Below are 12,512 nucleotides of genomic sequence, written 5' to 3' on the forward strand. Positions count from 1 at the left end.
CGTTGGCCTCTCAAAGATTCCTCCGTTAACTACTGAGCTAAACAAACTCTGGAACTCTAGTGTCTGACTTATGGACCATTTCCAGGATGCCTGAATCTGAGACTGAGTCCCACCTTGCCAAATTCCACAGCCTGAGTCTACCCTCCAACCCTGTTTGGAAATTTGCCCTCCTGTCCCTGCCTCAACACCTGTTCAATCTTGGCCTAGTGTCCTGGGGCAGCATCTCCTACCTGGATGCACACTAGGCGAAGGTGCTGTCCTGATGGTCCCCGGCTGGTAGAGATACTGCTCCAAGAAGCCTCATGGCTGCTTATTTAGAGCCCAGCTGCAGACCAACTCAGAGGGAACCCGTGCCTGGGCTGTCAGACAGCCCAGCGAATCTGCTGGAGGCTGCAGTCTTATCTGAAAGAGCTTCCTGCCTGAAACCATTAGCTATCCTGCAGGACCCTGAGGAGTGTGGGAACACAGCCCCTGCTTCCAGGCTGGGGTGCCTGGAGATCCCAGCCAACCCCCACCCCATTCTCACTAGTTTTCGGTTTTCTTTCCTGTTTTCCTTTCTTTTCTTTTTCTTCAAATAAGTATATATGCTGAACATGGTGGTGCATACTGACAGTCTGCACCCTGAAGACTGAAGTTTGATTGTTGTTTAGTTACAGGCCGGCTTGCACTATGTAGCAAGTTTCAGGCCAGACAGGAGTACATAGTGAGACTGTGTCTCCAGTCAAATCAACAAAAAACCAAGATGGAGAGTAATGAGGGAGACTTGAATCTCTGGACACACATGCACCTGCTTTCAGACATACACTAATACAATATATCACCACACAGAAACTAGGAAAGGCAGTCGAGTTCTGTGCGGTCTCTAAGTGCTGGGATAACATGAGCCACCTACCACTTCCAAATCTTCAGCCTTATGCTGAAGGGCTTGAACTCAGGACCCTGTACACACCAGGCACACTATCAACTGATCCCCAGCCCATCTTGAAGGCTTTTTTTTTTTCATATCTAAACATTTTTATTTCAAATCTCTTTTTCATCCCTTCCCAAAAAGACATGGGTCGGTACAGCAATCATAAAAGTCTATTTTAACCATTTAGTTATTTTTTATACTTTATGAAAATAAATTATACAGAAACTATTTTAATAAATTAAGCACAAAAAGGGAGAATAAAGAAGGAAAATTAAATAGGAAGACAAAAACCAGGCCACGCTTTGGCTTGAGGGCATTTTTAAAAGTGCCAACAAAATCTTCCCTGTTACAAAAACAGTGTTAATTTAACTTGTCTATGTTGAGTAGATTGTGAGTTAGAACTTTTGAATTATAAGCTGACCCTGGAGTCACAAACTAGTGTCAAGTCACCAGGAAACACTGGCTACTCCCCCCCTAGAAACAGACCACTGCATCCTCCTCTCTGCCCTGACAGCACAGGCCCAGGGTTAGAGCCATTTGCCTGAGAGCTCTGACCCCACAGACCATCCCATTCCCAGGCAGAACAAGACTGGCTCACATCCAGCCAGTGTTTACATCTCTCTGAGATAACCATGGAGTTTGGATACAAGAGTTACATGAAACCCACTCTGCTCTGGATGGGAAACTTCAGTGGGGGTCACACCGGACGTGCTGCTGTATCTGTGGGACACTTTGTCCATAAGGACATTCACCATGGTCACCTCCCCAAAGGTCCCCCTCACTCACAGACTGCCTGAGTTTCCAGAGAGTGCACAGCACTTGGCCCACTACACTATCCTAATCCCAGTCACTCTGGGACATGGAGCAGAGAGACCAGGGTGCGGGCAATTGGGAATCTCTCTTCTTGCTAATTTGTTAAAAGGTCTTGAGTACTTAACCATTAACATATTTGCCCAGTGTTATGATTCTGGATTGCACCATTTACATGGCAGTGGCTTGGGAAAGTGGCCAGAGGTTCTCCCAAGGAGCCTGCCCTGGTGATGCCTACAGAAGCTAGAAAGAAGGTATCAGATGCCCCGGAAATAGAGACACAGGACATTGTGAGTGGCCACGTGGGTGTTGGAACCAAGCTCAGTTCTCTGCAGAGTAAATGCTCTTATCCACTGAGCCACCTTTCCAGCTCTAGGCACTAGGGTTTCTAAACTGATAGCCTGAGTGTAGGGATCCCAGAGTGCTCATTTGTAATGCATTCCCAAGGCTAAGGTGGCTGTGCCAGAGACACTTAGGGACCCACTGACAGCCCCTGTGAGGACATTGATGAAGAGTCTACACCAGTGTGTCAGCAGCCCCATATTGGCTGTGACTGGCCTTACCCCTCAACCCTCAAGAGCCAGCCTTGCTAGCCTACTCCTCAAGCTACTGTACAGTCCTAGGGAAGAATCAACAGACTAATGGAATAGAAGAGAGGACCCACTGGGTATAGTGACTGTCCTAGCAGAACCACCACTCAACCAGTGACCACTAGGAGTAAAGAACAGTCCTATAAAACATGCCAGAGTGATCACAGCCATGACAAAAATTGTGTGGCTCCCTCACACGGCCAGAAACTCAAGACTAAAATGCACATGGAGGGCAATTGTAAAGTGGATACTGTCAGGCATGGACTATACACAGGTGTTCTCGGTCCTCCCTCCCTCCCTCCCCCTCCCTCCCTCCCTCCCTCCCTCCCTTCCTCCCTCCCTCCATCTCTTTGGAGCCTGTCCTGAACTCACTCAGTAGCCTAGGCCAGCCTCAGAGATTAGCCTGTCTCTGCCTCTGGAGTGCTGTGATTAAAGGCATGCACCTCTACAGACACCACCAGTGGGCATTTCACTATCTCTTCAAGCCATCTCTGAGAGAGTCTGGCCAGCAAGTGAGGTAAACAAAGCTAGCCTTCCCAAGGCAGTTCAAAAACCAGCAATTGAAGTTACTTCCAAAAGTATACCTAGTAGTTGGTAGACTATTTATTTTGTTTTTTTTCAAGATGGGTTTCTCTGCATAGCTGTGGTTCTGGAACTCACTCTATAGACCAGGCTGGCCTCGAACTCAGAGATCCACCTGCCTCTGCCTCCTGAATGCTGGGATTAAGGGCATGCACCACCCCCTACGCCAATTTTGTATTTTTAACTTCTTTGAAAATTCTATTGTTTCAGGAACTCTCAGTAAACATCTACCAGGCTCCAAAGCCAATGAGTTTATTAGGCTTACTGATATTAGCGTATAAAGTAGTCTGGGTAACAAAGCTATCATGTCTGATGTCACACCAACATGGATGACAGCTTCTCATAGGGGCGTAGGTGGAGCCCCTGTCAAATAACCACATGATTCTGTGTGCAGTTAGGGCAGAATTACATACACCTGGCTGGGAGATCCTCTCTGAGTGACTAAGATGAGGCCTCAGTGCCCCCTACCCCGTGAAGTAACGTCAACAGGCCTGATCCTCAGATCTCTTGGTAGTCACAGCTGCTCTGATAGTGGCTGTCATGCTAAGGAGGGAGCTCTGTACAACAGTCATTCGTATTTTATTCACTAGGAATGACTTTCTCTTCTCACTCCTGCAGATTATCTTCTTCCCAACAAATGCCCCACAGCTTCTTTTTTTTTGGGGGGGGGCGGTTCGAGACAGGGTTCCTCTGTAGCTTTGGAGGCAGTCCTGGAGCTAGCTCTTGTAGACCAGGCTGGTCTCCGACTCAGAGATCCACCTCCTGCCTCTGCCTCCCTAGTGCTGGGATTAAAGGCGTGTGCAACCACCACCAGGCTAGGGCTCTTAAAAGACTTTGGGCATTGGTGGCCCACATCTTTAATCCCAGCACTTGGGAGGTAGAGGCAGGCGGATCTCTGAGTTCAGAGCCAGCCTGGTCTACAGAGCAAGTGTCAGGATAGGCTCCAAAGCTACAGAGAAACCTTGTCTCAAAAAAACAAATAACATCTTGTTACAGGTATTTTGTCTGAATGTATGTCTTGTGCACTGTGTGTGTGTGCCTTGAACTGGAGTTACAGACAGCTGAAATCTGCCAGTGGGTACTGAGAAGTGAATCCCCACCTTCTACAAGAGCAGCCAGTGCTCTACCAAGTTTGGGTTACTATTTCTGTGATGAACACCATGGCCAAAAGCAAGTTGAGGAGGAGAATGTTTATTTAGTTAACTCTTCCACATCATAGTTAACCACTGAAGAAAGTTCAGAACTCACACAGGGCAGGGCCATGGAGTACTGCTTACTGGCTTGCTCAGTCTGTTTTCTTATAGCACCTAGGACCACCTGCCTAGGGATAGCACCACCCACAAGAGGCTGGGCCCTTCCCTCAATCACTTAAGAAAATGCCTTACAGATGAATCTTATGGAGGCATTTTCCTATTTCCTTTCAGATGACATAAAACCAACCATGACACCACCTCTCTAATCTGTTTCTAAATTTAGAGTTTAATTTTGGGTGCTTGCATGAGCATGGGTGGGACTGTTCATTGGAGCACAGATAACTAGTAGCTCCAGAACTGAAAACAATGCTTCCCTGTACCTAGCAACCTCCCCATACCCAACCAACTAGTAATTGCCAGAAGCCCAAGGAGGGGTGTGGGGCCCTCATGAACCAACCCTTTCCTCCTACTTCTCTGACTTCAAGTTTATTGATCAAGGTAATGGTGATAAATGCACTTACTACTTTCCAAACAAAGTATCTTATATACTGTCAAGTAACTCCTGAGGTCCTCAACTGGGCAGTTAAGAACACAAGTAGCTGAAACAGCTTCACCAGCCTTTAGTAGTAATATCTTTTCTATGGATTCTTCAATGTTTGCTTTCATGTATGTATGTGCACCTAACATGTATGACTGGTGGCCCCAGAGGCTAGGAATTTAGATCCTAATCTGTTAAGTGTTGGGAATAGAGCATGCATGCTCTGCACAACCCGACACACACCATTTTAGACTTGAAAAAGACAACCAAGTACTATGAATGACATTTATTCAGTCATTTACTTTACAACTGAAACTCTGGGAATTCAAAATTGACATCCTTGCCCGTGAGCTTCTTATACACACCAGAAAAAGTTTCCACCTGAAAAAGAAGACAGAAGTCATCACTAACTTTTAAATCTGCAACAGCACTGAAGGCTAATGCACCATGTGGTTTTCTTCAGCAACGAGGAAGAGAAAGAATGACTATGTACAACATGTCCCCTGCAACTCTTGGCCTGGGCAGAAACCTAACTCCAACCCTGAGGTAGGACTTGTACAGCCGCCTGCTTGCTCCTTTACACAATTCAAAGCCACCTAGTTGGGCACCCACAGGGCAGCAGGTACCAAGACCGCACCCCCCATCCTAATATACCACCACCCATCCAAGCTGCCTAATATACCCATCCAATCTGTCCTCCCTGAAACTGGAGGCCACAGCCCTGGCAACTGTGTCCACATCCTAGTCAGTTAACAGCGTCCAAAGCACTCCGGTTTCTAAAGCATCCAATACTAAACCCGCCACAGAATCAGATGGGACAGGAGTAGTGGAGAAGAGCTGACCGTGCTCTCCCAGGGGCTGGACCTTCCTTCCTTTGGGTGTTAAACCCTTACTCACCTTGTGCTCTACATTGTTCTGCTGTGCTTTGTCTAAGTGAACCTTTATGAGCCGGCTGCCATCCAGTTTCACACGGATCCTCTTGCCCACAATCTCACTTGGGAAGACCAAGTCCTCAAGAATGGCATCGTGCACTGCAGTGAGGGTGCGACTGAAAGAAGGACAAACATCAGCAAAATGGCAGAAGCACCCTTGGAACAAAACAGAAAACAGCTGAGTGTGATGGCTCACACCTGTGACACACAAACCTGGGTAAACAGGCAGGATTCCCCATGAGTTCAGGGCCAACCACGAGTCCTTGTATCAACATATTTGGCTCCTAAAGAGGCTATTTATCCAGTCAGCATCCCACAGACTAAAACTTTTGCTCGAATTGACAAACAAGCCAGCATTTATGTCCAAAGCTGTATGCTCTGAAGTGACACCCTGGCAACCTACTTACAAGACAAGAGCACATGAATCTAGGGGACAGGGACTTTCACATGTTGTGATTCTCAACTGCAGTAAGCTCTTTTTAATTCCATGCACAGCTGAAGTAATTTAACCTGGCCATGTAATTCACCAAATCAAAAACTCCCAGGCTCTTTCCTTGATCTCCCAGATGCTGCTAAATCTCATTTTCCATGATCAAACATGACAGCATCCATCTCCAAAGACAGCGTTCTCACTGACCCTGCCATTAGGTGAAGCTCTGGTGGACCCTTGTTTCTCAGAGCATCCCAATTCCAAGGCCTGGAAAGCCACACACTCCTGGCTCCGACTTACAAGCATGGGTGGAAATGGCCTAGCCAGGTATTTAATACACCTGCCCTAGCATGCACCCCAGCTTACTGGAGAGCACTGTGGGTGTTACATGGTGATCACATGATACCTGAGAGCTGCAGCCACTGACAAGCATCAAAGCTCATGAGGACACCATAGCCTGGGAAAAGCACTAAATTCGGAATCCCAACTATAGTTTCTCCTGATTTCACATTACTACAAAGCCAACCCACCCAAGTCAGGAACCATCTGTAATTCCAAACTCTGGAGGGACTGGTGTTATGGCTGTCGGTCCAACCCGCACACACGCCTCACCCTCTCTGTATGTTCACACTCAGTATCATCCAGTTATCAGATGCCTGCCCACTGCTCCTCTTTAAAGCACACTGTCATTTTAGCAGGGTCTGGAGACAGAAGTATAGGAAGGACTACCACACCCTACACCAAGGAAGGACCTAGGCGTCAAGGGCAGAAGTTGCTAAGGGAACACTACAGCATGGCAGGTAATCTTAGCTCTGCCATGCAAGGGCTACTTACTTGACCAGGCTCCAAGGACCATAATCGAAAACCCCACTAAGTAATATGACAAAAAATCCCACCACTCCAACTGCCCCCTGGAAAAACTATAGTCTCAGCTGTGACCATTACCTGTCTTCCTTCCTACAGACAGCATTTACCCACACACAAAATTCCCACCTATTTTCCAGTGCTTCAAGGCAAGATTGAATTGCGAAAAATTCTTAGCATTATTAACCACCATACTGCAATACAAACAACACCCACAGGACATGATGGTGTGCACCTGTAATCCTAGCACTGGCGCAGTAAGGGCAGGAGTTAAAGAGCAGTCTTGGCTAACAGCAAGTTGAAAGTGAACTTGGACTTCGAGATCCTGTCTCAAAAGCACTGACAGAACACACCATACAAATTGTATGTCTCACAAGATTGCCTATAGCAGTTATGAGGGAAAACGACACTTTTCGCCCTTAATGTGCAGGAATCTTCAATACAAATCTGACATAATTACAGCAACACCAACAAGGCCTCAGTCTAAAGACCAATTCATGAAGTGGCTGTTAGCATTGTTAGCAGCACATGACAACAGCACAGCCCCTCAGCTACATCCAACACTTAACACATCCTGAGTTAAGAGAAACAGGCTCAGTCTTGACTCTACACCAATGACGTGCTGTGCTCAGTGCCTTACACAAATCAACAGCCAGTGAGTAGTGAACACCTGGCAGAAGCAGCTAAAACACTCACCTTCTGGGGCGCTTTTGCTTGTTTTTCGTGCGGCTTTTCCGAGTTGGCTTGGGCAGAATCCTCCTCTTTGATGAAAACAAACACAAAAACAGCAAATGAGCTGAGGCAAAGCTGCTAAGAAACGACCAACTGCTTCAAATGCAAAAATGTTTTCACATTCAAACCAGCCCACTGAAATGCTTCAATGATATTGCTTTCCAATCAGCCCCACACAGAGCATCCCCCACACTGCACCAAATCCAATCCTAAACACACAGCACTGTCACTTATCAGACCCTTCAGACTGCTGACTCCCCAGAGCAAACACACTCCAGTGTTCTACCCCCAACACCAAGCTTTACACTAACAGGGTTGTCACCATTCTCACTCCCGACACCTAGACCCAAGTAATTCAGAATACAGGAAACTGAACAGATACCTGAGCAATGAAGACTACGTGCTTCCCACTGAACTTTTTCTCCAATTCACGAACCAGTCGTACTTGGATTTTCTGGAACGATTTCAACTGAGGAACTGGTACAAAAATTATAATGGCTTTCCGGCCACCACCAACTTCAATTTCCTAAGAGGAACAAAGTCCGTGTCATTAAGTCCTTCACCTCCAATTCCCCCCACTGAGGTAACACCGTTAATGTGAATACATCAAATACCACACATCTAAATCAAGAGCTGCCCCCTTCTGAAACATTCTATGTAGACCTGTCTGGCCTTTATCCCAGATATACCTGCCTCTGCCTCACAAGTGATGGGATTAATGTCATGCACTACGCACAAACAACAAACAGCTCCCCTTCCAAACACCATTCTCCTATGGTTTGGATATAGACTACGGGGTACCTGAAGTTCATGAGTTAAAACCTAACCCTCACTTTGAGGTCCTGAGAATGGAGTTAGGGATCCAGAGGTTGAATCTCCAGGATATCAGCCACTGGAGGTCACTGAAATGTAATCTCAGAATGAATGTGGGCGACTCTACAAGAGACACCGAGCGACCAGCAGATACATGCCCATTACCCCAGCACCAGAGAGGTAGAGGCAGAAAGAAGGACCAAGTTCATAAGGGCCTGCCTAGGTTACCAGAGATTCTGTCTCACCAGTGAGGGCCATGCCACCCAGGACGCTGGCCACAAGCAACCTCAAGTTCCCCCAGCATGACTAAACCTTAAATCCCCATGGCCTGGATGTCAAGCCTGTTCCATACACTATACAGTCCAAACAGTATGAATTTGGCAATAAAAACCTCACAGCACACTAATCCCGGGCTAGGGTTGACTCAGGGTGAGGCGCAGCACTTGTGCTAGCAAAGTTCCCAGGTTCAGCTCCCAGAACTAACAACTATCCAGTTTCAGGGACACACGTGGTGTGCAAACGCAACACAAGCAGACCACTAACAGTCACAAAATAAATCCTAAACAAATCCCTGTCACACCAAAACCTTATAAAGCCCCCACTAAACCTGACGGTCCAGTAAGGAGTCATATTGGGTCTAGACACTTCCTTTGGGAGGCACATGCTTCAAGTCAGTAACCAGAAATTCCAGCATCTATCTGGGGGGGGGGGGCGGAGAGATGGCTCAGCGATTGAGAGCACCAGCGATTGAGAGCACCGGCTGCTCCCCCAGAAGAGCCGGGTTCAATTCTCAGCACCCGCTGAGAGCTCACTGCTGTCTTTCGCTCCAGTACTAGAGGATCTGACACCTTCACACCAATGCACATAAAACAAAGCTAATTTAAAAAGAAATGTTATCATCGGATGTGGCGAGGTGCAAGAACGTACAGTGAGGACTCACCGCACTGGGGAGTTCCTACGTCTACGCTTCTCCCTTTTCCCAGCCCAGACACGAAGGCCGAGGCTGTCACAGACCCGAGCACTGTGCGAGCCCCGGGGTGGTCTCCACTCACCTTGGCTGCCGTGATGTTCAGCTCCCGCAGCTGCGCCTTGAGATCGGAGTTCATCTCCAGCTCGAGCAGCGCCTGCGGACACGGAGAACGTGGGTGCCACGCCGGGGTGAGAAGGACCCGAGGTCACGGCATCATGGGGACCCGGACACCCGAGGACACACTCACCTGAGAGATGCCAGACTCGAACTCGTCTGGCTTCTCGCCATTGGGCTTCACGATCTTGGCGCTCGAGCTGAACATGGCTCGCCCTAGGGGGAGAAGGTGCCGTCAGTCAACTGGGTCGCGCGGGACGCCCGGCCGGGGGCCATCGGCGGGCGCAGACCGGGTAATCCATGGTATCCCCAACCCGGGGAACAGGGCCTGACGCCCCGAAGATCCTATGAGAGTCCTTCCCCCGAAACTCTGCAAAAAACCCGCGGCGCCATCGCCAGGCGCCAACATACCTTAAGGAGTGCCGGCTTAGAAAGAGGCCCGGATCTCGCGAGAACTGCTCATATCCGGGTGGCGGAAGAAAAGAGGCGTGGCAGCGGAAGTGGATGGGCGGGAGCAAGCTCTCCTCTTGAAAAGTGGTAGATCGCCTCGCATGTTCCCGGAAGTGTTTCCGGAGGACGAGTGTTGCGGTGTCACTCCTGTAGGAGTAGGCCTTTGGTTCCGTTTCTGGAAGTTCTCAGCTTCCGTAGTTGTAGTCTTTTCGTGTGTTCCTGGACAGGGTGGTGGCGGATAGACAGTCCCCGAAGACAGGACCGGTCTGGAAGAACTCGGCTCCGTTCGCCACGAAGATGGGACGTTTAAAATGTTTAATTAGTCCCGAGCTTACCCTTCTTTTCACGCTGACCTTATGAAAAGGAGTCAGATTAGCCTGGCGGTGTGGTGCACACCTTTAATCCTAGCATTTGGGAGGCAGAGGCAGGAGGATCTCTGAGACTGAGGCCAGCCTGCTCTACAAAGAGAATTGCAGAAAGCCAAGGCTACGTTGAGAAACCCTGTCAAGAAAAAAAAAACAAAAAAGAAAAGGGATCAGACGGTAATTCCAGTTCGTCATATAGGGAATGAAAGCAATGAGGTAGTGTTTGAATATCTGTCATAAATTCCCATTTATTTTATTTTACTTTTTGGATTTTCGAGATTAGAGTGCCGCCGCCACCAATCTATGAATTCCTATTTCTAACGTCTATGCTTGGTGCATCAGGAGATTCTGAACATGTTCAGGAAACAGTCCTCAAAAATATGAAGCTGCCTGGCAGTGGTGGCGGACGCCTTTAATCCCTGCACTCGGGAGGCAGAGGCTGGCGGATCTCTGTGCGTTTGAGATCAGCCTGGGCTGCGAGAGCGAGTTCCAGTACAGCCTCCAAAGCCACAGAGAAACCCTGTGTCGAAAACCAACCAACCAAACAAACAAAAAGACAGGCTGTCCTGTTGAATTTTAACGTTTATGGAGAATGCCGGATGTTGTGGCGCATCAGGACGTGAGTTGAAGGCCAGGATGGTCTACTCAAGGCTCTGTAGAGATCTAGTCTCAAAAAACAACAGCAACAAAAACCCTTTTACAAGCTGGGTAGTGGTGGCAAAGCCTTTAGTCTCAGCATCTGGGAGGCAGAGACACTCAGATCTCTTGAGTTTGAGGCCAGCCTGATCTACAGTGTGAGTTCCAGGACTAGACAGAGAAACCTTGTCTCAAGAAACAACACAACAAAACATTTACTGAAAGAGCCCATAGGAGAGGCCGAGATTGAGTTAAATCTAGAAGGCCAGGCCTCTGCCTGCCAAGGCTACACGGAAAACTTATGCCCTAAAAGGTGGGGAGAGCAAGGAAGCCAGGTCAGTGAGAGCGCACTTGTGGGGAGAAACACTCAAACCGAATGAACCTTTAACCCCAGCACTTAGGAGGCAGAGTCAGGCAGATCTGAGTTCCAGGCCAGCCCAATCTACATAGCGAGTTCCAAAACAGCCTACACAGAGAAAAACAAAAGACAGAATGAAGACAATGTTGGGAGAGGACTTGCTATAACACAACTTCCTTTAGTCACAGCATGAATAGTAAAAAAAAAAAAAAAGAAAGAAAAGATAGGTCAGGAGCAAATGTCTGATAGATCTGAGGATAAATTCCATTTATTGAAGAAGTGCCCACCTCAGCTATCACCTTAAATTCATGTGCCCAGTGAGTCCCTGCTCTACAATTGAATATGCCTGATTTAGACTATACACTGGTTATTAAAACCAACAGAATCCTTGCCTTCATGGAGAATGCAGTTTGGTGAGGATATTATATAAGTATATGATAGTAAGTTGTAATGACTTACATAAGTACCCTACAAATTAAAGAGCAGTTAGGACCTAGTCACTTGGTAACAGTTAGAGGTCACCTCTTACACCAGATTGTCCTTTCTTTTGAGTTTTACTACCTGTCAAGGTTAGTGGGGAAAATTGTTACCTACCATGGGCCAGGCACTATAGAAAATGGTGTAAAAGTCACAATAGTCAGCCTCTTTCTGAGTTTTAAAGCTACAGGCCGGGGATGGTGATACTGCTCACCTTTAGTCCCAGCATTCAGGATGTAGAATCAGGGGGATCCCTGTGACTTTGATGCCAGTCTGTTGTACATAGTGAGATCAAGATGCCCAGAGCTCTTTGAAAAATTAAGAGTTAATTGAAGCTTGTTCAATGAAGAAAGTTATATATAATATACCTTTTAGAGTATATATAAAATAATTCTTAACTTTAAAATTACTTTGATCATATTCTTCCCTTCACTCAAGCCCTTCTAGATCCTCTCCCCCTCCCACCCAACTTTTCTTTCTCAAAAAAACAAACAAAAACCCAATACAACCACAAAGCCCCCCAAACCAAGAAAACAAACTACCACAAAAAAAACAACACCAAACTGTAACTAAATAAAAGCTTGCACACACACATACACAAACTGTGAGTCCATTTATGTTGGTCAACTACTCCTGAACATGAGGCCTGCCCTGAAATGGTTGATATATCCAGTGTCACTCTATTGGAGAAAACTGAATTTCCTTCTCCCAGAGGTATAAATGACAGGAGGAATCTATAATCTTCTTT

At 47.3% G+C, this 12,512-nt stretch overlaps 1 protein-coding gene across 1 annotated transcript; it reads right to left on the bottom strand.

The window, feature by feature from the left end:
* Window positions 1–4,899: 4,899 nt before the first annotated feature.
* Rps7 (ribosomal protein S7) lies at window positions 4,900–9,963 on the bottom strand. The gene is made up of 7 exons (NM_001285924.1): window positions 9,890–9,963; window positions 9,612–9,694; window positions 9,447–9,518; window positions 7,964–8,107; window positions 7,546–7,610; window positions 5,521–5,671; window positions 4,900–5,004 (listed from the first exon to the last, which is right to left on the bottom strand). The coding sequence occupies exons 2-7, from the start codon at window positions 9,684–9,686 to the stop codon at window positions 4,927–4,929; spliced, it is 585 nt and encodes a 194-aa protein (NP_001272853.1). The 5' UTR covers window positions 9,687–9,694; window positions 9,890–9,963; the 3' UTR covers window positions 4,900–4,926.
* Window positions 9,964–12,512: the final 2,549 nt, after the last annotated feature.

Source organism: Cricetulus griseus, chromosome 7, assembly GCF_003668045.3.
Source record: "Cricetulus griseus strain 17A/GY chromosome 7, alternate assembly CriGri-PICRH-1.0, whole genome shotgun sequence".
Classification (NCBI taxonomy): domain Eukaryota; kingdom Metazoa; phylum Chordata; class Mammalia; order Rodentia; family Cricetidae; genus Cricetulus; species Cricetulus griseus.